Raw genomic sequence first — 25,525 nt, forward strand, 5'->3', positions numbered from 1 at the left:
ACACGCACGGTAAGCAAATACGAGTAAATCCTCTCGTAAAAGGATTACGTTATTGTTTTGTTTGTGTTATGTTACTGAACAAACGTTATAGCGTACAACAAATCTTCTAAATCAGTAATTTATCTGTTGGAATAATCCCCGCAAACTTGGCACTGGCTGGTTTGTGTATCACTACTAGGCCTGTTGCCTAGACAACATTTTGTGGAATTGATACAGTTCTGTACTCGATAAATCACTTGATTATTCAAAATTGTGCATTTAGAAACGTCTTCTACCTTTTGCTTTTTGGTATCTTCTACGGCACCATTCGTATCAAAAAGTGACCAAAATATGGACTTTTCTAAAACTGGGCAGAATGTTAAAGTTACATAAACTTAAAGGAAAGAACATAATGAACACCACTTTTATAAAAGAAAAACGTACCTTTTGACTCCTTTTGCAAGGAAAGGAATGTAAATAACAATAATAGAATGATTATGATATAAATTAGAAGTTATATAAATTTTCCAAATTTCAAATAATGATATAATGAAATGTCCGAACAAATTTTATGAGTTCATCTACCCTATTTATAGCAAATATGCTTATAAAACGTACAGGTTTATATTGTCAAATAAATAATATATGTATACTCCTGCTCAGGCTTATAGATCTACATATTTTCTCAAGGCATAACTAAGAGATTTATCAAAACCTCAAAATATATACTCTACGTAAGACAAACATAATTATACAAATTGGTAAAAGAAGTTTTATAATTTGAAGCACAGCAAACAATTTAACATTCACAACGTTTGTTTTACACCAATCCCGTCATTCTCATTCATTTTTCTTGAGCAACTCTCTCATTCATAGAAACGGAGATTCTAACTCGTTTCAGTAACTGTTACTGAGTTCATTTCTATAAATTTCAATCCGTCATTTCAAAATCAGAAATGCTTGCAAGTACATTACGAATGTAGCTTCATAAATAACAGTTTACAACTTTGTAAATGAGATATTCGTGTTTTAGTCAGTATAATAACTTACAAGTAACGATTTTTAAGTACACTCCAGAATAGCTTATTGCTACTGGAAAATAAATTAACATTATTATAATTGTAAAACAATATAATTTTTGGAACATTTTAATAGTTTGTGTTACACTAATCAGCTAGTAGACATCTAAAATAGGTTCGCGAGCCAAAATCTTATAAAAGAATAGTGTGTCGAGAGGTTGAAGAGTGAAGCACAGTTCAAAGGATCAGAGTCAAGGGCTAACAAGAACAAATTCGTGCTGGTGGTCTGGGTCAGTTTCGATGAAACGAGTGCAATTTGACTTTATATTATCATGGTAAGAAAATTAAATATGTATAAAATAAAGTAAATTTGCTTGATGCACAATAAACCATGATGGTTGGTCAGCATGCTTCATTCACCCTGACAAATTTACGTTATGGTTTCTCAGTTTCAGATCATCAAATCATATCAGTATCATCAATTGATAAAAACCGTCACTGATGAAGCAAAGTTTAATGGACGGTGACAAACGTAACACGATGGATGCTAATTTACAAATCCGAATATCATCAACTGATGGGACAAAGTTCATGCACGGTGACGAATATACACGACGGTAGCTCAGTTTCAGTTTCACGTATCATCAACTGATAGAAACCGTCGGTGATGGAGCAGTTTCATGCACGGTGACGAATAAACAAGACGGTAGCTCAGTTTCAGTGCCACCTATCATCAATTGATAGAAACCGCCAGTGATGGGATAAAGTTTCATGCACGGTGACGAATATACATGACGGTAGCTCAGCTTCAGTTCCACGCATCGTCAACTTATAGAAACCGTCAGTGATGGGACAAAGTGTTATGCACGGTGACGAATATACACGACGGTAGCTCAGCTTCAGTTCTACGTATCGTCAACTTATAGAAACCGTCAGTGATGGGACAAAGTTCATGCACGGTGACGAATATACACGACGGTAGCTCTCAGCTTCAGTTCCATGTATCGTCAACTTATAGAAACCGTCAGTGATGGGACAAAGTTCATGCACGGTGACGAATATACACGACGGTAGCTCAGTTTCAGTTTCACGTATCGTCAACTGATAGAAACCGTCGGTGATGGAGCAGTTTCATGCACGGTGTCGAATAAACAAGACGGGAGCTCAGTTTCAGTGCCACCTATCATCATTTGATAGAAACCGCCAGTGATGGGATAAAGTTTCATGCACGGTGACGAATATACATGACGGTAGCTCAGCTTCAGTTCCACGCATCGTCAACTTATAGAAACCGTCAGTGATGGGACAAAGTGTTATGCACGGTGACGAATATACACGACGGTAGCTCAGCTTCAGTTCTACGTATCGTCAACTTATAGAAACCGTCAGTGATGGGACAAAGTTCATGCACGGTGACGAATATACACGACGGTAGCTCTCAGCTTCAGTTCCATGTATCGTCAACTTATAGAAACCGTCAGTGATGGGACAAAGTTCATGCACGGTGACGAATATACACGACGGTAGCTCAGCTTCAGTTCCACGTATCGTCAACTTATAGAAACCGTCAGTGATGGGACAAAGTTCATGCACGGTGACGAATATACACGACGGTAGCTCAGTTTCAGTTCCACGTATCATCAACTGATAGAAACCATCAGTGATGGAACAAAGCTTTATGAGCCCCACTCTGTCGTTCGCGTCCATTTTAACGCTTTTACGTGAACACGGGAACGCACTAAAGAAATGCATCGGTCCATTAACGTGATAACCAATTTTACGCTGTTTTAGGCCTCCAGGTATACTAAAGTATCCATTGTCTGCATTGGAGGTTCATTAATATTTTTCAGAACTTGCATACATTCGCTGTATATTTAATTCCAAGAACAGAGTGTACGATTCGAGCCAATAATGTCTTACATTAATAAAGCGACGAAATTCCGCGTTATACAGCAATATATAACCAGGAATTACAAAGGAGTCATTCAGTGAAAAATAATAATACTTTTTCAAACATCAATTCAATAGAGGTTTTCCTCAATACTGCTTTACCAGTTGATTTTTGTACCAACGAACATGACTTTAATCAACCTTCAATTACTCTCTAGTCAACTTCAGCAACTTCAAGTCACTGAGACACTTTTTATGACAATCTTTAATTAGTTAAGCTTTAATTCCACTAAACTCTTGCCCCAACATTAAGGTATGTCGTGTAAATGTTGTGAGCTTCAAACAATTTTTAAAAATTAAAATAAGTAGGATTTCAGTGATAAAACTATAGGAAAAGTTCCTTAACTTGAACAATAAAATAACGTACATAAGCAACGGCTACAAGAAGTTTTATTTTCTGTCACGTGAAAACCTTCATGGTATAACACAAAATTGAAAACCTATTTCATGGTTGATAGTGTTGGTGGATGAAAGGTAATTTCGGTGAACAGTGAACATTGCAGTTCTAATTCTTAGCATCTCATGCCTTAGCCTTATAAAGAGATTTCACTTAAATAAACTATGTAGTTATGTATAAGAAAAGGCCATTGTTGACTAAAATACCAAACGGAAAGTTACTGGCTGGTACAGCTTGAACTTTCCAGTATAGCCTTTCCTAACCATAGCCTCTTAAGATAATAGTAGAATCTGATGGTCTGCTACATAACATGCTTAAACAGACGTAACTCAGAAACTTACCACGGCCGGGAAGTTATCTACTTTCTCACGAATTACAACATCACTGTTTTGACACAAGTGTGGAAAACCAGAATTAAAACTGAAGTGAGGAGATTGTGCCTCATAGGAGGGACACAATTACAACTGTTCTCCTGTGAGACATCAGGGCGGGGCACTGCCCACAACATCACTTTTTCGACACAAGTGTGAAAAACCAGAATTAAAACTGAAGTGAGGAGATCGTGCCTCATAGGAGGGACACAATTACAACTGTTCTCCTGTGAGACATCAGGGCGGGGCACTGCCCACAACATCACTTTTTCGACACAAGTGTGAAAAACCTGAATTAAAACTGAAGTGAGGAGATCGTGCCTCCTAGGAGGGACACAATTACAACTGTTCTCCTGTGAGACATCAGGGCGGGGCACTGCCCACAACATCACTGTTTCGACACAAGTGTGAAAAACCTGAATTAAAACTGAAGTGAGGAGATCGTGCCTCCTAGGAGGGACACAATTACAACTGTTCTCCTGTGAGACATCAGGGCGGGGCACTGCCCACAACATCACTTTTTCGACACAAGTGTGAAAAACTGAATTAAAACTGAAGTGAGGAGATCGTGCCTCATAGGAGGGACACAATTACAACTGTTCTCCTGTGAGACATCAGGGCGGGGCACTGCCCACAACATCACCGTTTTCGACACAAGTGTGAAAAACCTGAATTAAACTGAAGTGAGGAGATCGTGCCTCCTAGGAGGGACACAATTACAACTGTTCTCCTGTGAGACATCAGGGCGGGGCACTGCCCACAACATCACTTTTTCGACACAAGTGTGAAAAACCAGAATTAAAACTGAAGTGAGAGATCGTGCCTCCATAGGAGGGACACAATTTACAACTGTTCTCCTGTGAGACATCAGGGCGGGGGCACTGCCCACAACATCACCTTTTTCGACACAAGTGTGAAAAACCAGAATTAAAACTGAAGTGAGGAGATCGTGCCTCCTAGGAGGGACACAAATTTACAACTGTTCTCCTGTGAGACATCAGGGCGGCGGCACTGCCCACAACATCACTGTTTCGACACAAGTGTGAAAAACCTGAATTAAAACTGAAGTGAGGAGATCGTGCCTCATAGGAGGGACACAATTACAACTGTTCTCCTGTGAGACATCAGGGCGGCCACTGCCCACAACATCACTTTTTCGACACAAGTGTGAAAAACCTGAATTTAAACTGAAGTGAGGAGATCGTGCCTCATAGGCGGGACACAATTACAACTGTTCTCCTGTGAGACATCAGGGCGGGGCACTGCCCACAACATCACCGTTTCGACACAAGTGTGAAAAACTCGAATTAAAACTGAAGTGAGGAGATCGTGCCTCCTAGGTGGGGACACAATTTACAAACTGTTTCTCCTGTGAGACATCAGGGCGGGGCACTGCCCACAACATCACTTTTTCGAACAAGTGTGAAAAACCAGAATAAAACTGAAGTGAGGAGATCGTGCCTCCCATAGGAAGGGACACAATTACAACTGTTCTCCTGTGAGACATCAGGGCGGGGCACTGCCCAACATCACCGTTTCGACACAAGTGTGAAAAACCTGAATTAAAACTGAAGTGAGGAGATCGTGCCTCCTAGGAGGGACACAATTACAACTGTTCTCACTGTGAGACATCAGGGGCGGGGCACTGCCCACAACATCACTGTTTCGACACAAGTGTGAAAAACCTGAATTAAAACTGAAGTGAGGAGATCGTGCCTCATAGGTGGGACACAATTACAACTGTTCTCCTGTGAGACATCAGGGCGGGGCACTGCCCACAACATCACTTTTCGACACAAGTGTGGAAAAACCTGAATTAAAACTGAAGTGAGGAGATCGTGCCTCCTAGGAGGGACACAATTACAACTGTTCTCCTGTGAGACTCAGGGCGGGGCACTGCCCACAACATCACTTTTTCGACACAAGTGTGAAAAAACCAGAATTAAAACTGAAGTGAGGTGAATCGTGCCTCATAGGAGGGACACAATTACAACTGTTCTCCTGTGAGACATCAGGACGGGGGCACTGCCCACAACATCACCGTTTCGACACAAGTGTGAAAAACCTGAATTAAAACTGAAGTGAGGAGATCGTGCCTCCTAGGAGGGACACAATTACAACTGTTCTCCTGTGAGACATCAGGGCGGGGCACTGCCCACTGCCTTGACAGTGTAGATGGATGGGAGTGACACGCAACAGGTAACGCTTTAATTAGAGACCACCCTCGCCTGTTCTGGGGGTGGGGGTGGAAACGGAATAAAAAAACTCCCAGAAAGGTAAAAAATTGCTCATATGGTGAATTCATTGCACATTCCATTCTTTTATTTATCATTTTGCACTGTCATAAGTCTCAACATTCATCCCTGTTGTTACAAACACTGTTGACTTTTAACGCCAGTTATGAATTAATTTGTGATCGTTAAAAACAAAATATTCGGTTATCAATTCTTTTCCAACAAGTTTACAGAAAAAGTCTCTCAACAACGACTTGGAAGGATTGTTCCTGGAAACGGAAAGATTCTCGATTTCGAGCTCATGCACATACTTGTCTTCCTTACGAAATAGAAGGTTCACTACTCAGCACTCAGGAAATGACTCATCACTATATTTTACTCCGGAGCCTGGAAATCCAAGAGGGGCGAATTATGATTATGAAATTTACTGCTCAAGATCGAATATTAAAAATACTGCTTGCTCTTAAAAAGCTCCCTCCGGATAAATTTGAAGGGATAACGACGAAATTTGGCAAAATAAATACCACATCACTACTAATCTTGTGGGGAGCGGAAAATTTGTTGAGACATTCGGTCTTGAAAACTAATGGACTTTGGAAATTCCGGCATGGATGGCAGTCACATTGGTTGCGAAAATTTCCACTCCTCGCAAGATCGCAAGATCAAAATCTAATCAAAACTTTTGAATGGATACGATCACAGACTAACAGGTGCACTTGAAGAATAAACCCAAATTGGTAATTTCGTGAAGCGAATTCTGGTAGCAAACACTGAAATAGATCAGGGTGGCACTATAACCGAAAGGAGGGAGTGAATACGAGCTAAATGTTTGTAAATGTATTTGATTCAAGCCAAACATAAACTGAATCAACAGTACCATCACTGAATCAAGAGTCTTCACGTAAGATACCACCCAATCTGGAATCTCTCTTACCCATTTGTAAATGCGAGACATTTTCAACAGAAATTGTACTTCAATGCGTGTTTTATATGTACAACTGCATCCAAGCAAATGCCATCATTAGACCTGTAACAGTTACAGCAGTACTATGAAATTTATGTGGAGCACAAACCACGTGGACTTCGGTCTTTGTTGCATCTGTAGGCTGCTTAACTCATTTCCAACGCTAAATCAGTTCCTTTTCACACGCAAACGTGATGCGGACATCTTTGTAGGAATTTCTCCCCTCAAAGGAACCGCAATTGCAACACAATCTGGTCTGAAAACAGAACAAATACAAGCTCCAAGAGCACTGCCCGACCATCGATTATCACCACAACCGAATGAAGACACCCGGTGTCGGCGACCCGAACACGGGAAACCCTCTAATGGAGGTTTGACGATGACGAATGTTCTGTTATTGTGACACACTCCCCACGGAACCGGTTTAATTACGGATGAAAACCGGTATAAAGTGGTGGGTGAGCCTATTAGTGACGAAATCGTGACTCACGGGACAGCGTTTCGCAACTTAGTAAACACGAGCTGAATGTAATTTGACAGAAGTGACGTGATATTTACTGGCGATGGAAATATATTTAGTAACACGGTGTGGCAGCGACAGAATTTAATTAACAGAACGTTTTATTTTCTATACCTCCAATGAATTCCCAATAGCGTAGTGTGGTGGGTACAGCGGTTATCGCAAGATAACCGGATAAAGCGACGTCGAGCGTGGCTGCTGCTTGGATGGGTGACTGCTGAGCGGTCCTGTCCTTGCAAGCAGCCCGCCTACCCGGCCATTGGTGGTGGTTAGGAAGTCAGGTTTTTCGTCCCCAGGGTAAGTGTTAAAAAATGTTTAGTTTACTTCACTTTAATAGAAATTAAAGGTTTGTTTTTATCAATAAGCCACTAGGACAAATACAATCTTATTGTTTCAACATTACTAAGAACCACATTCCTGTTCGCCTTTCCCGTCTCTAAGTTTGTTATACACTTGGTTAGTAATTGGTTACGTCACCATGATACGTGAGATAATGAGATCAATGTTCTACACACTAACAGTATCATTCTAAAGTAGGTAAGAGTACATAAGAGGCTTCGCTAAGATTGCATGCAAAATTTCAAATCATACAGTACAAAAATGGGGTCTTTTTCGTTTAAGGGCCAGCACCTTACAAACATACTATACCTGACTGACAGTGCATTTAATCGGTTTTTTTGTGTGTTATTAGTTCGTAGGGCAGAAGTCCAGGTACTACTTCTAGTATAAACTCGTCTTATCTTATCAGTGATAAACGCGCGCCGCTTATATTTTGCCTGTGAGTTATTCTTAGTTTTTCTTGTTCAATAAAGCGTGGTGAGTTGATCTGGGCTTGGACTTTGCAAGCTCGAGTTATTTTTTTTTTCTAAAAGAGCAAGCAGCGCAAAGCGCTACGTAGCGGGCAAGCATCGCGTGATCTGAGTTTTGAATAGGCAAGCTAGGGTCTTTTGTGCTGGCCCTTAAACGAAAAAGACCCCAAAAATGTTTACATCCACCCCGCAGATAAGAGACATATTGTGTTAGCCTACTGAGTGACAGGCTTCAATGACGCTCAGCCAAATTCCACGCTTGGACATGAACCTACATAGAACCCATCCTTGTCTATGTGAAATGAAGCTTCATGCAAATCCAAAGTGCACAGATGCAATTTTCGAGATATATTGCCACATGATCCATTCACATTTTTGTGTTCAATAAGTTTTTATAGCAGTGTTCAATTGCAAGTTCCGGTAAGCAGGCGATGGTACTAAAACGTAGGAGTGCGCTGAAGCCAAATATTGTCAAGAATTTCTAATGCTGACTCCAGTCTATGATATTTTCTTTTTACCGCATGAATAAGAGTGTTTCTTAAAGCTCAGCCAATTAATGAATAAATCATAAAAGGTTAGATATGCTAGATCCGGCTGTATTGTCCTCCATTTCAGCCTTTATCCTATGTTTGCTAAACCACAAAATATGATTTTCAATGAATATTGAACCTCAAAAGGTACTTGCTCCGCCGGGACTCGAACCAAGGTCTCTCACTTGGCGGGCGATATATATATATATATATATATATAGACAGAAAACAAGATAACGAGAAAAATGATAACAAACAAGTAAAATACACTGGAAATGTCGCAGAGTAATGCTTAGTTTGAATCTAAGATGTTGCTTTATTTTTTCTCATCTCAATGACTAGGTTCCAAGAATTAGATCAACTGTGGGGAAGTTTATCTTCTGTCGTCTGTCCTTCTGTTGGCAGAGAGCGAGTGGTCAACCGACAATGATAACGTTTCCGCTCGATTAGATAACACTGCATAATTTGTAACATCAGAGACCGCAGACTGGTATAATTACAGCAGCCTGCATTATGGCATTACTCTGAGCATGGATCAGGCTTTCAATATAATTATGTCCTCGCAAGTCATTGCTACATTTCCGCTGCAAACTCTATAAATACGGTGACAGTAGATTGAGTCCTGGGACTCTGTGATAAGTTGATCTTTCCTGGAATTGATTTTATTGTCCATTCTTGTGGCTCCTTCCAAGTACCTGTTTTATACCCAAATAACCAACAAATCAATACTATCAATAGGTAATTAAACTCGTTTCCATTACGTGGAAAGTATTTTTTTAGCTTTATCTACTGCATATACAGTGTGGGATAGAGTCGGTAGTCATCTTTCTGTTCATCCTTCTACAATATTACAATTCAAGCCCCATATAAAATGGTAGGAATATACTCGACCATCCTACACAGTTTTGATGGCCGGCAGTCAAACAAAATACACTATTATCAATCAGTCACTAATTATATGACACTGAGAATAGGTATTCGGCCTCTGTAGTGCCATCACTTGATTTGTTTACAAACTACTGTGGACAATCTTAAACCTTACTTATTAACATAAAATTAAGCAACCAAAACATAATTATTAGAAAAATTATACACACTTCTTATCAAATACTGATACTTTCGTAGTTTATTTATTTTATTGTAACCCATGAAACCTAAATTTCCCTATACTCTATAAGTACAACATTATCAGTACTCACATATATCAGAGATATTTTATTCAATTATGTCTGTTATTGTTTGGTTTCCTCAGAGTTCATCAGCCATTTTCAGCCATAATTTTAAATGTTTTATTAGATTTACACTTTTTATCAATTGGTAACATATTAAAATACTTTAGGCCTAAAAAACAAAAGATTTAAAAAAAGATTGTTTTAACTTTTGGTCTTATAACTGCTTTGTTTTTTACGTTCCGCGTCATGTACGAATGCTTATATAAATGTTCTGTTCCATTGTTGCCACTTCTTTTGAAAAATAAATGAGTAATACTTTATAAATAAATAAATGTTGGAGTGGTAAAATATTCAGCCTTTGATAACGATAGTTGCGTCATAAAGAGAGGTATTCTCGTGTAGTAGAATTCTAACTTTCCCTTGCATTTACATTTTTTTGTGAAAAATAGAACAACCTTTTTTTCAAATCCATCAACCCATTATTATAATCTTATAAACAGAAAACATATTTTATATTCCCGCTCATTCGATTTAGTTTTTTAAATACATTGTTACAATGTTATTATTCTTTTAAAAAGACCTCCTGATATTATGAGGTCAGAATTATGCAATATCAAAATTTTAAAACAACTAGTTGTTATCATTACAACGTGCGTGAATTGTTTATTGTTTGGTAGTCATTGACCTTTATTTTATTTGTTACCTCACTAGTTGTTTTAATATTATTATTATTTTATGATAATTCTATATTGTGACCCAGCCAGGGCAATTTTGATTTTTAATCTGGCTCACTAAAGAACTTACGATTTATGACTTGTAAAGGGTGATTAAAAATATTTATAGCATACGGTCATATTTTAAGCATACGTGAACGAAAATTTGGGAAATATTTATAGAGAGTGGAATTTACTTTTTGGTTATTCATTAATTTAAGGAGCTGTAGAATAATTTAGTGGGTTCCCACGATGAGAACTTTGGTTTATAATATAACTTTGGAAGATACTACACATTTCGTATTTTATGATTTTTTAGATATTAAACGTAAACATAAATATTTGTTACATTTAATTAATTTTACTAAACCCGTTTTACGATGAGGAAAATTTTTGAATAAAAGTGAAATATTTATAAACCCTTTTAAAATAAAATATTTCAACATTATTTATTAAGAATTGCGAACACCCAGAGGAAACCTCGACACTTAATATTCACAACTTCCATGAGTATTAAATGTTTACAGCGACTATTTATAACGTATCATGTATCATTAGAATAATTGTAACGTTCGTTTTTTTATTTCTTTTTTTTCCGAACTTTGAAGTAAGACTTATAAATCGTTTTATTGTATAAAATTGAATCTTTACATTTTAGTTCCTAGAAAACTAATAAAAATAGTACAACTGGTATTTTGCGTCTAAACGCAATACTTAACAGATGGTACCTTTCTTAATGGTGTATCTGATATATCAGTGGTGCCAACATACTTTCAAGGGACTCTTTGATATGCAACGTAATACACCCAATTGTTAGAATTATTTTCTCATATTTCAATTTTTGTACATTTTTGTTAAAAAAATGGACGGAAATGTAGGCTTTTTCCAGAGTTTGATGTACAACTAAGAATTAGTCATAGAGTAAAAATAAACAGTTTTCTTTTACAGTGTTGCTTTAATAGCAGAATATAATTACTAAACATTTCCCGCACCATCTCTACTATTCAAATGATGCTCATGGCCATCAACAATCACATGTACAGTTAGTTACAACTATCGCCGCGGAGGTCTGTTATATGCTTAATGTCAACCTTTTAATTACAAGATCTCCTTGAACCTCGGCCCGTCATGACGTCCTCTCTTCCTCCTCAGTTGGGTCAGGCCGTAATACCTCACTTTCCATCTCGTCCTCCTTGAAGCCAGTCAGGATCCTCTTCCTTTAACAGCACTACATTCCCTCTTCTCTGTGTAATCACCTCGCCATCTGACAGAGTCGCTGATTTATCCTCAGCCTTACATATTCAATGTTCTTGAGCCTCTGGATATATTTTAATACTTTTATCTTCGTCTTTATGAGTTGGATATTGCCATTGCGAGATTAGTCGTGGCGGAATGTTTAAATTATACAGGGTTCAGTTAATAAAATCCTGTAGATTTTGTGGAAATTTCCAAATTGTATAATACTACAATTTACGACTCTAGGTATAAGAGCATCCACGAGCAGTAGTTTATTAGGAAATAAACACATTTATAATTGATTCGAAACATGTTAATCAAACCAATCGAAAATGGTATTTGACTCATTAAATATTTTTGAAGCTGGAATTTTTGGAACACAAGAAAAATTGTATTAAAATATTGTAAATGTTCTGTATAAATTATGAGGTTGAGTGGTAGACAGGGTTTAATAGCCCTAACTCCGCCTCTTTAATAAAGGCATTTTTCATTCATTCATAATTGGGTCAAATACCTTAAAAATGGGTAGTCTCGCAAGAATCTGCTGATTAATGCTACGAAATAAAATGTTACAATATCATGTATGAAAATCATATATTTGGACCATTTTTGTTAATTGAGTGAACTCTAACAATGAATAGTAATTAATACATTAGTTTTCCAATTGAAGTTATTATTGGCTATTGATGATTGTGAGAAAACCTTTAATGATGTATTTTTATTTTTATTTTATTCTCATTTGAAGATAATTCGTCTTTTACATCGACAATCAAGTATTGATTCATCAGGGCCGAACCAGACGCAAGTGTTGAGGTATTCCTTGTTAAAGATTGGTATTTGCAACATGTATTTTTTATTGCTGTTTCTTCGCAGGAACTATTATTGACTTTTCCGCTTAAATACGCGATATAAATAAACACGATCGAGATTGTTAAATCAAAAGTAAGGTTATTATTTTCAAAGTGATGGACACAGTTTCTTCGAAATTTTAATGCACGATATTACAAGTTTAGCCTATAATAGCGTTACAGTTATTTGATTGAGCTATCTCGTCCGTCGACGCTGTCCCTTTAAAATATATTTGTGGCGGGGCCCGGTCCGGGCCCCCTGAGAGCGCAGGCCCCAGTGAAATTGTCCGAAAAAACCGGTCTGAGTACGGGTTTTCAACTAGTTTTATCCTATCCATCCGTTTTCTAAATAGACGATAGCCGGCGAAGCAGTAATAACATCCACACTGGTGTTCGTTCCATCGAGGTTTTTTTATTTATGGAAGAGCCGGCCATAATGGCAACTATTTTGTTTGTAGCCTCCTAAGAATAATAGATGACTAGGAGTGCCGATGCCGAGTGGTCTAGTGCGTTGGACTTTGGATCTAAGTTGGAGATAGGGCAAGTTAAAATCCTGTCTTTGACCGTTGTACTTTTTATCAGTACCATCGACCCTGTGCTATATTAACTCTCCCCCTTTTTCTGTTTGAGAAGATACAATCTGGGGATTTAGATCGATTAAACAGTTATACTTTCCGAGATCTTTAGATCTGTGTGGCCACATTAATTTTTGAAGGGATTCGCCAATTGTGCAGTTCTCCTCTCCGCTCCGAAAATATCTGCTTAATTAATTATTATAATGTAGTTTGAGTAAGGATTCTAGTAATTCCTGCTCAACTTACTGTAGCACCATCTCGCGAGCTGTCCATTTTAATTTGGTAAATACATTGGACCTAGCGTTTAGAATGACTCCGGACCCACCATTGCTCGCTAGACGAGCGTGCCACATGCAAGGTCAAGGTAGTTACTCAGCCAGTAGCAGCGTCAGGTTCATTCTTGCACGGCTGTTATCTCGAGATAACCGCTACACGCACAGATAAGACCACTGGCAGCACTGATTAGCTATGTTTACACTTGTGCGATTTTGCGTGCGTTTGAGGCATGCTGCACAGCGCATGCGCTAGCGCACGTGACGCATGCGGAGGAAGAATGCTCGTTTTCCGGGAAAACAGTCTTCTTTCTGAATCGCATGCTGCAAAGCAAGCAGTTCCATAATTTTGGATATTCGTGCGTCAAACCGTGCTGCATATATTTATTATTACAGTTGTTATTTGTTAGTTTTGTTTATATATTACAGTGATGTCTTCAGATAAACAAACTGTTGATTTTATAGAAGACTACAGATACTATAGTGTATTGTGGGTGACATAAAGGACAAGTGTTTATACCAATAAAAACAAACGTAATGACGCTTACCGTGCACTAGGTGAGAAGTACAAAATGAGTGAAAAAGGTGTTAAATCCAAAAATTAAAAACCTTCGTTCATATTTTTCAAAAGAACAACAGAAAGTGTCGCAAAGAAAAAGTGGTGCCAGTGCTGATGACGTGTATCAAAGTTCCTGGTTTGCCTACAAGCATTTGTTATTTCTCGGAGACTCAATCATTCCAAGAACGACGAAGGACTCCTTAGAGGATACGATCATCGAAGAAGTTGAAATTGGGGAAGACGATATACACGACAACATAGCAGTAAGTTTATTTCCTTTTTATTTAAATTTCAAATTGAAACAATGTGACAACAATCTTTGTTAGTAATAAAATAAAATATAGAGTACTTTATTGAATTGCACATAATACAGTGGGTGTACATAAAAGTATTTGGTAGTTTTGAAAATTCATATTTTATTCATTTTTTGGATGAATAATAATGTTTAATGATAAAAGATCAGTCATTACAGCCTTGATAACATTAATTTATACAATTCTTTAAAAATTAGATAAAAACAACGTTTTATTACATTATTTAAAATGTGTATCGTGTCTTCTAATTTGAAATAGATCCAATACCAGTTAAGAAATATTCCTTGAATTCTGATCGAACCTGTTTTGCTTTATTCGTCATGTTTCTGGGGGGTCTTTCTAAGCGCTGTTAATCCAGTATCCCCTGCAGTATGCCTCCTCCATGTGCCTGGAATGACCTCTCTTGTATTAACATCTTCACGGTCAAACGTCCCTGGTGGAGTGTAGTTTTTGTGAACAGTCTGGTTGTGAACGCAGGAAATTATGAAGATAAACACATGCAAGGACAATATCTATAACGGTATTCTCAACTTTAACTTCGATGGGTTTTCGAAAAACCCTGAAGACAGAAGCATCACTCCAAATGCGTTCTCTACAACAACCCTTCCTCTGGAATGCCTCCAATTATACATTCGTTGTGGTGAACCACGATGTAAGTCTGTCACATAGGGTTTCATTATGTTTTCCGTTAGTGAAAAAGCATCATCTGCTAATAATACATAAGGCACAGGAAGATTACGACCTTCCAAAGGTTCATCTTGGGGCAATCCCAGTTCCTTGGTTAGAATTTTTCTTGTGAAATGTAGTATTTTTAAAAACACCACCGTCAGAAATACGTCCTTGACAACCAACATCAACGTATATAAATTTATAGTGGGCATCAACTATTGCCAACAAAAACTATACTGTGTGTACCTATTGTAGTTGTAATACTCAGCAACAGTATTTTCCGGACGTTGTATTTGGGACATGTTTGCCATCCAAGGCCCCAATGCAATGTGGATAATTCCAAACTTCATTAAAATCATGGGAAACTAATTTTCCATTCGACCTCGTTCGCAGGGATCTGTAAAAGAAGATCTAAGTAAATTTTCGAACGCTTCATAAAGGTGTAAACAAAAAACTATGTATGTTTTTTTCTTTCAGGATGAAGACCAACCACCAGAAAAAGAAGCACCTGAAACTCAAGATACAGCATCGTCTTTCTTGTCGACAGCAAAAATTTCTCCCAACACCACAGACCTGCAGAGGAATTAAAAGAAAAATAGATGATGATAGGAAAAAAGAAGAGGCTGCCTTCGGATTTCTTGAAGTAGCAGCTAAATCTTATCTGAAAAAGGATGACTGTTCTATATTTGGGGAGATGATAGCAGCCCAGCTAAGGAAGTTGACTCCGCGTAACCAGGCAATTGCCAGAAATAGAATACAAAATTTGATTTTCGATTTTGAAATGCAGGAAATGAATAATTCTTTACAAAAATAACACAGTAGCTCCTCAATATTACAGCCCCTCTGGCCCCTCTTCAGATTCTTCTTATGGTACCCACTACGAACCTACTATTAGTTCTCAACTACAAATTTCCACAGAGAAATCCCAGCATCCAAATAATGTGCTTGGGGAAGTACAACAGTTTTTGTGTTTTTAACCTTGATAATACTGAGAAATAAGTGTTATAGTAGGGTAATAATGTAAATAAAACATTTACCTTGACAAAATCTTGAAGTGCTTCAATTATTGCCTTTAAGAACCCCTGGCATCATCGACGAAATCAATGGCTTAGATACTTTGAACAGGTACATCAAAGATGCAAATGAGTCACCTGTTTGCTAAATATCTCAGACATATCGCTAGTCTGATCTCAGGAGGAACAGCTTCTCTGAAGGTAGTATTTTTCTTCTCTATTTTTTGCTCTGACTAATTCTAAAAGGTTATAAAAGTTTTCTCTACTCATTCTGGTAAAATTTTTGAATAGAAAACTTTCATTCAGTTCCAAATCGTTCAAAATACCGCTATTTCTCCTTTTCAAATAATCACACATCCACATAGACCTAACTTTCCTTTTACGTTTACGCACTTTTTGACAATAATAAACACGCTACACTAATACCAGCTAACACAGTGTCACTGTCCATTTTAACACTAAATAATTATTAAAGACACTGCGTCAAGCATACAAACTAACGCTAAAATGTAAACAGCAATGAAGCATGCGTCAAAAGAATGCTTGGAAACGCATGCGCTTGACGCAAGTCGGAGCAAAAATTGAAAAGAAAGTTGAATCGAAAATCGCACAAGTGTAAACATAGCTATTGTGAGTGGCACACAGAAGTTTGCCTTAGATAAGAATACTTCTTGGTATCCAAAACCTTTCCAAATACCCGTCTTCCAAGTACCTGAATTATACGTCAACAAAGCAAGGTTCAATAATGCTGCAAGATGACCTCCATAGGACATACGGGGCATCAGAGTGCGGAATAAAGACTGTAAGCCCAAACCGGTCAGCGTTGGTCGCAGCAGCGAAACCTGAGTCAGTGCTGAGTCCAGGGTTCGGTGATGGTGACTGACTACCCAGCGTTCCGCCACATCCTGGCGCCGGAAGCTGATCTGTATTGATATCTAGTAACGTTACGTAGCACTCTTGCTGGGTATGTCATCTTGGAGACAGACAGACAACTACAAGTCAGACTACACATTGCTCTGACTAGTCTCGTGATCATGTTTTACATTTCTACCCAATACACACATGTTTAATGAAACTTCAGGGATGTTACAAAAATAGTTTCCGATGCGTAATTGTGCTTTACGAAAGGAGCGAAGCCGCTCCTAGATGCTTTCCGCCGCGTTGTAAACAACGGTTTTTACCATACGGGAAGCAAAACTATCACTTACACGTTTTATTTAATTTATATTACAAAATAACTCAAGTTTACATATGAAAGACAGCTGTGTTTATGCATTAACTTATACTGAAAAAATGAGAATGTTTAAGGTCAGCGCTCTCAGAAAAAAATTTATTTGGGCACCAACAGAGTTTTCAGAAATCTGTTTTGAGGTGACTTACGACAATCACTTTATGGCCCAATTTCAGTATGAAAAACAGCTGATGTTTGTGCACTATGATAAAAACAAAATTTTTATTACGTAAATATGTCCATCCGTACGTGTAAACTAAAGCAACAGTTGCGATGTAACCAATTCAACAACAATTGATTATCGGATGCAATTAATTGGCGGATTCCCAAACACAGTGGTTTTACCTATAAAAGACAAACACACGCACAATTATTCAAATGAAAATGTCCAATAACAATACATATTTAGGGATTTATTTTTATCAAATGGGAAACACTACACCTATATAACAAATTAAATTACCGTTTGATACTGCAACATACTGATATTTAACGTTTGATAAAACACAGTTGAATCTGTAATACAGATTCTGCGAATATGAAAAAATTCTAGTATGCATCGCTTTATTGACAGCATCACCAAGAATATTTTTAACATTTATATTTTCTAGCCTTTGAGATTTTAACAAAAAATCAATCATGATTTTTATTAAAAAACCGTTATTTTGGTAAATGCATGCTTTTGCTTTTTTATAACGATTGCCATTTTTTGTAGAGTGTGGGTTTATTTTAGCTTTAATGTGGAATTAACATTATTACGGTGAACATTCTTGGGAGAAAATAATGGTTCTGTGCAAAGTGGAATTTTGGGTACCATCGTAGACATCCCAGATCTCTCTCTTGTATAGCAAAATCGATAAGCAGTTTTTTAACGAAGAAGATTTTTAAGTTATTTAGCAATATTGAGATAGTAGAAGTATAGACGAAATAGCATGGTAATTGAAAACAAATTTCGTAACTAAGAAGGTTTGGAGAACCACATAATCCAGCCCGAGTACCTCAAGTCCAGAGGTCGCTCAGCCAACTAATAGTTCACGACAGTCTTGCAGAACTTTAGTTATGAGCCCCTGAAGCAACCGAGATGTGACGACCGTTTATACGGTCACATTCCTTGGTAATTCAGAAGTGCTGTCAGCAAGCGGTTAAACTGATAAAAAACTTATCCTGTACTTACACTTTGGCTGATTGCAAATCGCACAAAATACAGATTCCAATCAAACACATTGTATATGTGTTGCTTAGTATTAACGATTTCCTTCATCAGTAACAATAATTTTCATTGTGTCACAGTCCAGATAGCATCTGACTGGTATCGCATTCTGGGTCTGTCTTCAAGGCTGTAATGCCAAGAGAGATTTGTGATGAGTCATTCCGAAGAACCATTCATAACCTTGACTGACACAGATCGTAGTTTCCGGTAAGTGTCTGAACAATTGCTTAAGGGAACCATGGAAATCAATTTACCATAAGGAATTTTGCGCTGCTTATGAAGTAACAGGATAATTAGGAAGCAACCTGTGTAGCTCTCATGTTGCAGCCGTAACAGCCACTTAACACTATCTCCGCCATGCCACCATGGAAGAAGAAAGGCAAGCTCTGTTGCAGCATCTTCCAGTCAAAGCGGGCAGAATAGAGCTTGAAAACCATTTTACTTCCAACCCAAAACTCATCGCCCAGATTAAACTAGAAATACCAAGCAACCGTTAAACTCAATATCTATTGAGTGGTTAATGATGGGCTACTTCTGGGAAAATTAAGTTCGATCACCGATTTTTTGTAGGAATAAATGATTTTATCTAACATGGTTGTTTTGCAATTTTGCTTCCACCTTGGAATAATTTTACTGTCTTTGTTACAGTCTTACAAGGGCAGTGCCTTGATAAACATTCAAGTGTCAAATCCACTCATTAGATGTTGAGTGATGACAAACCTCATTGTGGACATCCCTATTCGGAAGAATGACTGTCGTGACAATTTAAATTGAAAATCAGCGATAATCCTTAAAAATCTTTTAAAACACTTGAAAAAACTCGAAAAATTACAGAAATTGCTGTGACATTAGAGATTAAGAAAAATCTATATAAGATTTTTGTTCCAAATTCGTCACCAATGGACTTTTCGAGTTACCGCCTCATTGCGTAGGTTTCGACCACCACTTCTCTTACACAAGTGATCTGATTCCGCTCGCTTTAATCGAAGTACGGTATGATAAGGATGACTAGTCGAACTGGTAGAGGTTACGATCTTGTAATTCCACCATGGCAAAAGGGGAAGAGCAAACGACTCCAGTTTCCAAACGGTATCAGGCATAACCTTCCCGGGCTAACATTCCCGATTGCACGGTTGACCGCCCTCCCATTGCAAGGCACCCTGCCTGAGCAGCAGATGATTACAGACCCTCAGTCAGAGTCAATATTTACCCGGGAAGTCAGTGAGACTCGTGACGTAACCGGAGTGTAGTGTGTAACACTCGATTATAGGGCGTAATGTCAAGCGTATCCAGGTCAGGAGAGGCGAGGTCGGCCATCTTGATTGTATCATCTGTGACCTCACGGAGGAGGCAATAATAATTATCTTACGGCACACAACTCTCCATTGTAAAGATTAACTATTGCGTCCCGGCCGCCCCTCGATATTCAGCAATACGCAGGTTCTAAACACTGATGTACCGGGGTAAGAATAGTACTTGTGTGCAAATTAACATCATTTGTCTGGTATGATGAAGGAATCTTAAGTAGTAATCGTGAAAGCGAAATCACAGTTTAGCATCTTCGTCCACGAATTAGAAAAAGGTTAACTAATAAAGCAACAACCTGAGTATCATGGTACAAACAATTTAATTTATTCAAGCAAGGTTTCAAACCTGGATATTGACTATTTATTAAGGAAGAAAAACTAGCTCAAAAATAAAAAAAATATTAAAAATATTAACTGTATAGATAAGCACGTCCTCAAGCATCATCAAGATAGAAAGCGAAATCACAGTTTAGCATCTTCGTTCACGAATTAGAAAAAGGTTAACTAATAAACCAGCAACCTGAGTCTCATGGTACAAACAATTTAATTTATTCAAGAAGGATTCAAACCTGGATATTGACTATTTATTAAGGAAGAAAAACTAGCTCAAAAATAAAAAAAATATTAAAAATATTAACTGTATAGATAAGCACGTCCTCAAGCATCATCAAGATAGAAAGCGAAATCACAGTTTAGCATCTTCGTTCACGAATTAGAAAAAGGTTAACTAATAAAGCAGCAACCTGAGTCTCATGGTACAAACAATTTAATTTATTCAAGCAGAAATCAAACCCGGATATTGACTATTATTAAAGAAGCTGAATCAAAACTAGCTAAAAAAATTAGTTATAATTGCTGAGTATATGTAACGCGATAACTAATAAAAGTAGTTACTAACTATGCCTGGGTAGACAGTGTAACAATTTTCAGGACAGTCAGGATTCATGCAAATGGTGCGATAAAGATACATGCAAGTTTTAAGTACAGCAATTGGTGCTCAGTATCGCAAAAACTTCAGACGCGTTGGACTGTTCGGTGACGAACGTAATTGTACATGCTCGCTGCCTACAGAATATTGAACATATGTAACCGTGAAAGGGATCGCAGTATTAATATTCTAGTCGATATTGTAAATTGCTTTAAAGAATGTACATTTTAACGATTGTGACTACATCTCTCCACATTGAGCTACCTCAGTCATCTATGCATCTTTCGACCTAAATCTTTTTTAAATTCCACATTTACTTTCGACTTCATTGAGAATTATTTACGACATAACACCTTAAATGATAGTAAAAAATTTGATGTTCACCTTTGTTTGAAGAAAAATAGAAAACATTTTGTTTGAACATAAAACTATTGTTTTATACTGAAAACGATATGTATAATAAAATTTTCCAAGTTTTACTTTGAGCTGGAAATGAACTTTTAAAGAGTTATTTATTCTGAAAGTAATTTCAGTGAGTGTTGATGACTAGTGGTATTTTTTAAGAAAACCCATTTTAGAAAGGACAATTGCCATTTTAATCAGTTAATATTGTTGTTAATATCGGATCGCATTTCACTCTCTTCAGCCGGCATTATATAACAGAAAACGAATACTCTATCTATTACTTATCAATAGAGTAAATAATACACTTACCAACCAATCTTCTCCTCCCCCTGGCTCATCTCCCTGGTTTTAGTTATTTTAACATTATGTATTTCTATATATTCAGTGTTGCAATTTTGCTGGTGCGGATGTAACGTGGTAATTGTGCTTTTAAGTTCTGTTCAGTGTCAACGCCTGGGTTTTTTATAACTTTATGCTGTTGTCGATTATGCTTTTTTTAGTTGTAGTAAGTAGTCTATCACCGCACGTTTTAGGTTTTACGTACATGTTTACATATTAAGTTTACACTTGAGGAAGGGGGTAGATTTCAACTATTGAAACGTAGTGTTATAAATTTTGTAACACATAACGAAGGAAATTTCCGAAATCCAATTATCCATTCAAACCATCCATCGTCAATTACAAACGTTAAACAGAGGATTATGACGTTTTTTATCATGAACGTGTAGCTTAGGTAAGTACAGTGGTCATTCACGCGTAGAAAAGTGGGTCAATAAGGTATGCACATAGATCTGGTGGTTGCTAGGAATGGGGCGGTTGCTAAATCTATAGGGTAGGGTACGATAAGCGGACCCGGTTTTTTATATCGAAGAATGTAGTCATCGATACCTAATACTCGCATCTCAAATCTTAGACTATCAATAGATATAACAGTACATATAATCCACAGTAACAATCATATGTCTTAAATTAAAATACGAATTTAATATGTACAGCGATCAAAAATATTATTATAACCAAAATTAGGAAAACTGAAGACGACCATATTTGCTCCTCTCACAGTTACAGTTGTTTCTTTCCCACAAATTTCACATTATGGGTTTTTCGGTACGAGTGCAACATGTTGAAGCCATGAAAAACACGTCTTATCATCTTTCAAAGCAATGTCGTGTATTTTTCTAAAATTGGCTACCATTTTTAATAATCAAAACTACTCACGTAAAATTCAAATATAACCCTACGTTTATTATTTTAAATTGTTTACAGCTGTTGATTGTTAATAGTTCAAAATAATTAATCAGTATCGATTGATTACATCGATGATTATGATTAAGTAATATCGATTGCCAATTTCGATATAAAAACCGGGGTGGCCCATAAGTCAGTTGTCAGAAATGAAAATACATAGTTACCAGAAAAGTACAAATACTTTATTTGTACAAAGTACTGTATTATTAATGTAATTATTATTATTTATTTTTAATTATTAATTTAAAGAGTATCTAACCCACAATAGGTGCTCAAAGTGGCTTCCAAGTTGTTCTATACAAACATCGTCTTATAAAATTGCAAGTGACAACTGACTTATGGGCCACCCTGTATATTCCATTACCTGATTTTTTATCATACGCTAAAAAAGTCCGGTTATCAACATAAAACAATATCGAAACACAGTTTAAAGGCTGTTCCGTAAGAACTGAAGACAAGTACACACTCTTGAATGATCTTGAAATGAATTAAATATAAACAAAATTCACTTTCTAAACCTGTACAATAATAACGGACACGTATACAGAAAAAGAATAGAAAGTGTTAATTGGACAATGTACTTGACTAAGCGACCTGGCTGGAAACTCCGGTCAGAGCTCCACTGAAAGGGTCAGCTTGATTAGTCCAGTACATCAGAGTTAGAGACTTTATTGTTTGGTTTCCTCCCAAACGCTCAACCACACGACTCTCCTCCCGCCGCCGACTTTCCATTTATATTGAGTTGACTTTTGCCGGCCCCCGAGTCCTGCAGGACCAATATGAGTGGGACGTTTCCTTTTGATCCTGCCTGAAAACTGTCCAAAAAGGAAATTAATATTGTATCTTTATTGGTGCGTTTTAGGTTACACAAACTTTCTGCATACACAAACCTTTTGGGTGAAGATGTGGCTTAAGGTACAACATGTTCAGCCTTCCTCTCATAACGTAACACTAATGAAAGTTTTCAAAATATTTTTTTAATATATCAAATCACCATTTGTTTTTGTATATCCGGGAACACCTTGCAGTTCGAACACCGGTTTCCAGGAATTGACAATTCCCCCGCTCTAAAAATTAGTCACGGTTGGATCCCTTTAGACAAGGGAATTAGAAATTAGTGACAGTGACCCTAACCTTGCACGGTCGCTGACCGCTAACCGAAGTTCCTGCCTATGATGTGTTGCCGGAACATTCAGGGACTAAACCTGATCCTCGTGGCAGTCCACATATATCCTGTTGGTTCAGTATTGCAGTAATAGAATTGTTTTTCAGAGATATTTGAGACAGTACAGTTCCCGGTACTATATTACATGAAACTCTTAGCCTTGGACTAGGGAATCATACAGGTAATGGAGACAGAGTAATCTTCTATGGTCGGTAATATTTTGAATTCGGAAACTTCAGTGAAAGTTTGATGTTTATTTTTCTATTTTAGCTTATAGTCATGTTGCGGAAAAGAAGGAGGATCGAAGATTATTTACACTTTGCTTAATATACGAAAGAGGCTACATATTAAACGATATCAATCTTATCTTAAAACGATCATTTAATGTTCATAAACATGTTGAAGTTTGTTAATTTACCCTCTTCGGTAAGTCGTGGGGAAAGGTATTGAAGTACAGCCTAAAAATTTGCTATCTAATGACAATATAATGAAACGCAAATGCATTTAAAAAAATTTAAATTTGAAAAGTATTTTTTTACTTCTTTGGCTTGTGGCTCTAGAATGACCACCAACTTTTATAAGCACTGCAATTGTATAGTAATAATTGCATTTAATAAGATAATTTATGAATGAAGAATCTTGTAGCATTGGAAAAAGTCGTAAATTAACAAACATTTTTCCAATATTAATTTTATTCTTGCGAGATCGTTCAGAATAAATGATTCCATCATCATGAATTTTGGAATTTTGAATAAGTCTGGCTTCATTATTAATAAGTTTTTCTTGATTTTTTTAACATACCATGTTTACCAAGCATTTAAGTGTGTTCTCTTAGTAACTTCTTTCAATTATCGTAAATTTTTATTAGAAATATAGTGTGTCCATATTCAATACATTGAATCGTAATAGCAGATTTTTCAATTCTTCCATATTCTATATGTACAAAGACGTGTTCTTTGAATCGTGTCTTGATGATCCTCTTTGTTTGGCCAATGTACAAATATCACAGTTGTTGCATTTAATTTCATAAATTCCTGATTTATTTTTAAATGCGTTTTTGTCTTTGGGATTCCTAATATTTGTGATAATGTGTTGTTTGTTTTGTAAGAGATAGATTTGTTTGTATTTTGTTTCCATAACATAAAAAGATCATTTATGTTATAGAACAGCACAAATTGGTTAAGTTTCATTGACCTCAAACATTGTTCAAACTACAAATAATACATTTTTTTTATATGAGGTATGAAGCCAACACTCATGGTCGTATTGCGTTATTTACTCACTATGGACATTAAATATTCCTGAAAACTCTCTTCCTGATATCTTTCTCTTACTTTTAGCCCTTACTTGCTTCGACGCCACAAATCTTCAGATGTTAAAAAATGTTTTATTCAAAGATCAAAATGAGAAACAGTCTCATGAAATATTCTGATGTGGTCGACCAGGCATCGAACTTGAAGGGTTATAATAACATTTTGTGCTGAGTAGGACAATTCGTCATCAGACTAAAGTAATAGCGTACCATTCCATACAAATTCAAATTGACATTTTTTCACAAAATTTAAACAGTTTACATAGACCACTCTGGCCCAGTATAGGATTCCAGATCGGCTCACCTTTTCAGTTGTGACATGGGAACTCCACCAGCGAAGAAAAGTCAATTAAATCAACTTTTTAGTCAAGCCTTTAGCATCTAAGACTGAGCTCTAAGGTTGTTGACAAATATCACACCTACTTGTGACAGCGTACCTATTTGTGCATGCAAACTCATGAATTTAGTATTTGAAGGACCTCTTCGTGATGTTATCCCGTAGGCATGATGGGGATAAATGAGACCATAATACGTTTGAGGATTTACTTCAAACATGATTGAATAATCCCGTTATC

General features: G+C 37.0%; 2 protein-coding genes across 4 annotated transcripts in view; one reads left to right on the forward strand and one right to left on the reverse strand.

Annotated features, from left to right (window-relative positions):
* LOC124366345 (putative polypeptide N-acetylgalactosaminyltransferase 9) overlaps positions 1 to 25,525 on the reverse strand; it is a 620,588-nt gene that overhangs the window by 421,229 nt on the left and 173,834 nt on the right. The window lies entirely within an intron of this gene.
* The window catches only part of LOC124366890 (protein SCAF11-like), a 58,729-nt gene continuing 52,793 nt past the window's right edge, over positions 19,590 to 25,525 (forward strand). Inside the window, exon 1 of the mRNA XM_046823488.1 lies at positions 19,590 to 19,802. Within this exon, the coding sequence (XP_046679444.1) occupies positions 19,590 to 19,802 (213 nt within the window). The remainder of the gene's footprint in view (positions 19,803 to 25,525) is intronic.

This window comes from Homalodisca vitripennis, chromosome 7 (genome assembly GCF_021130785.1).
Source record: "Homalodisca vitripennis isolate AUS2020 chromosome 7, UT_GWSS_2.1, whole genome shotgun sequence".
Taxonomy (NCBI): Eukaryota; Metazoa; Arthropoda; class Insecta; order Hemiptera; family Cicadellidae; genus Homalodisca; species Homalodisca vitripennis.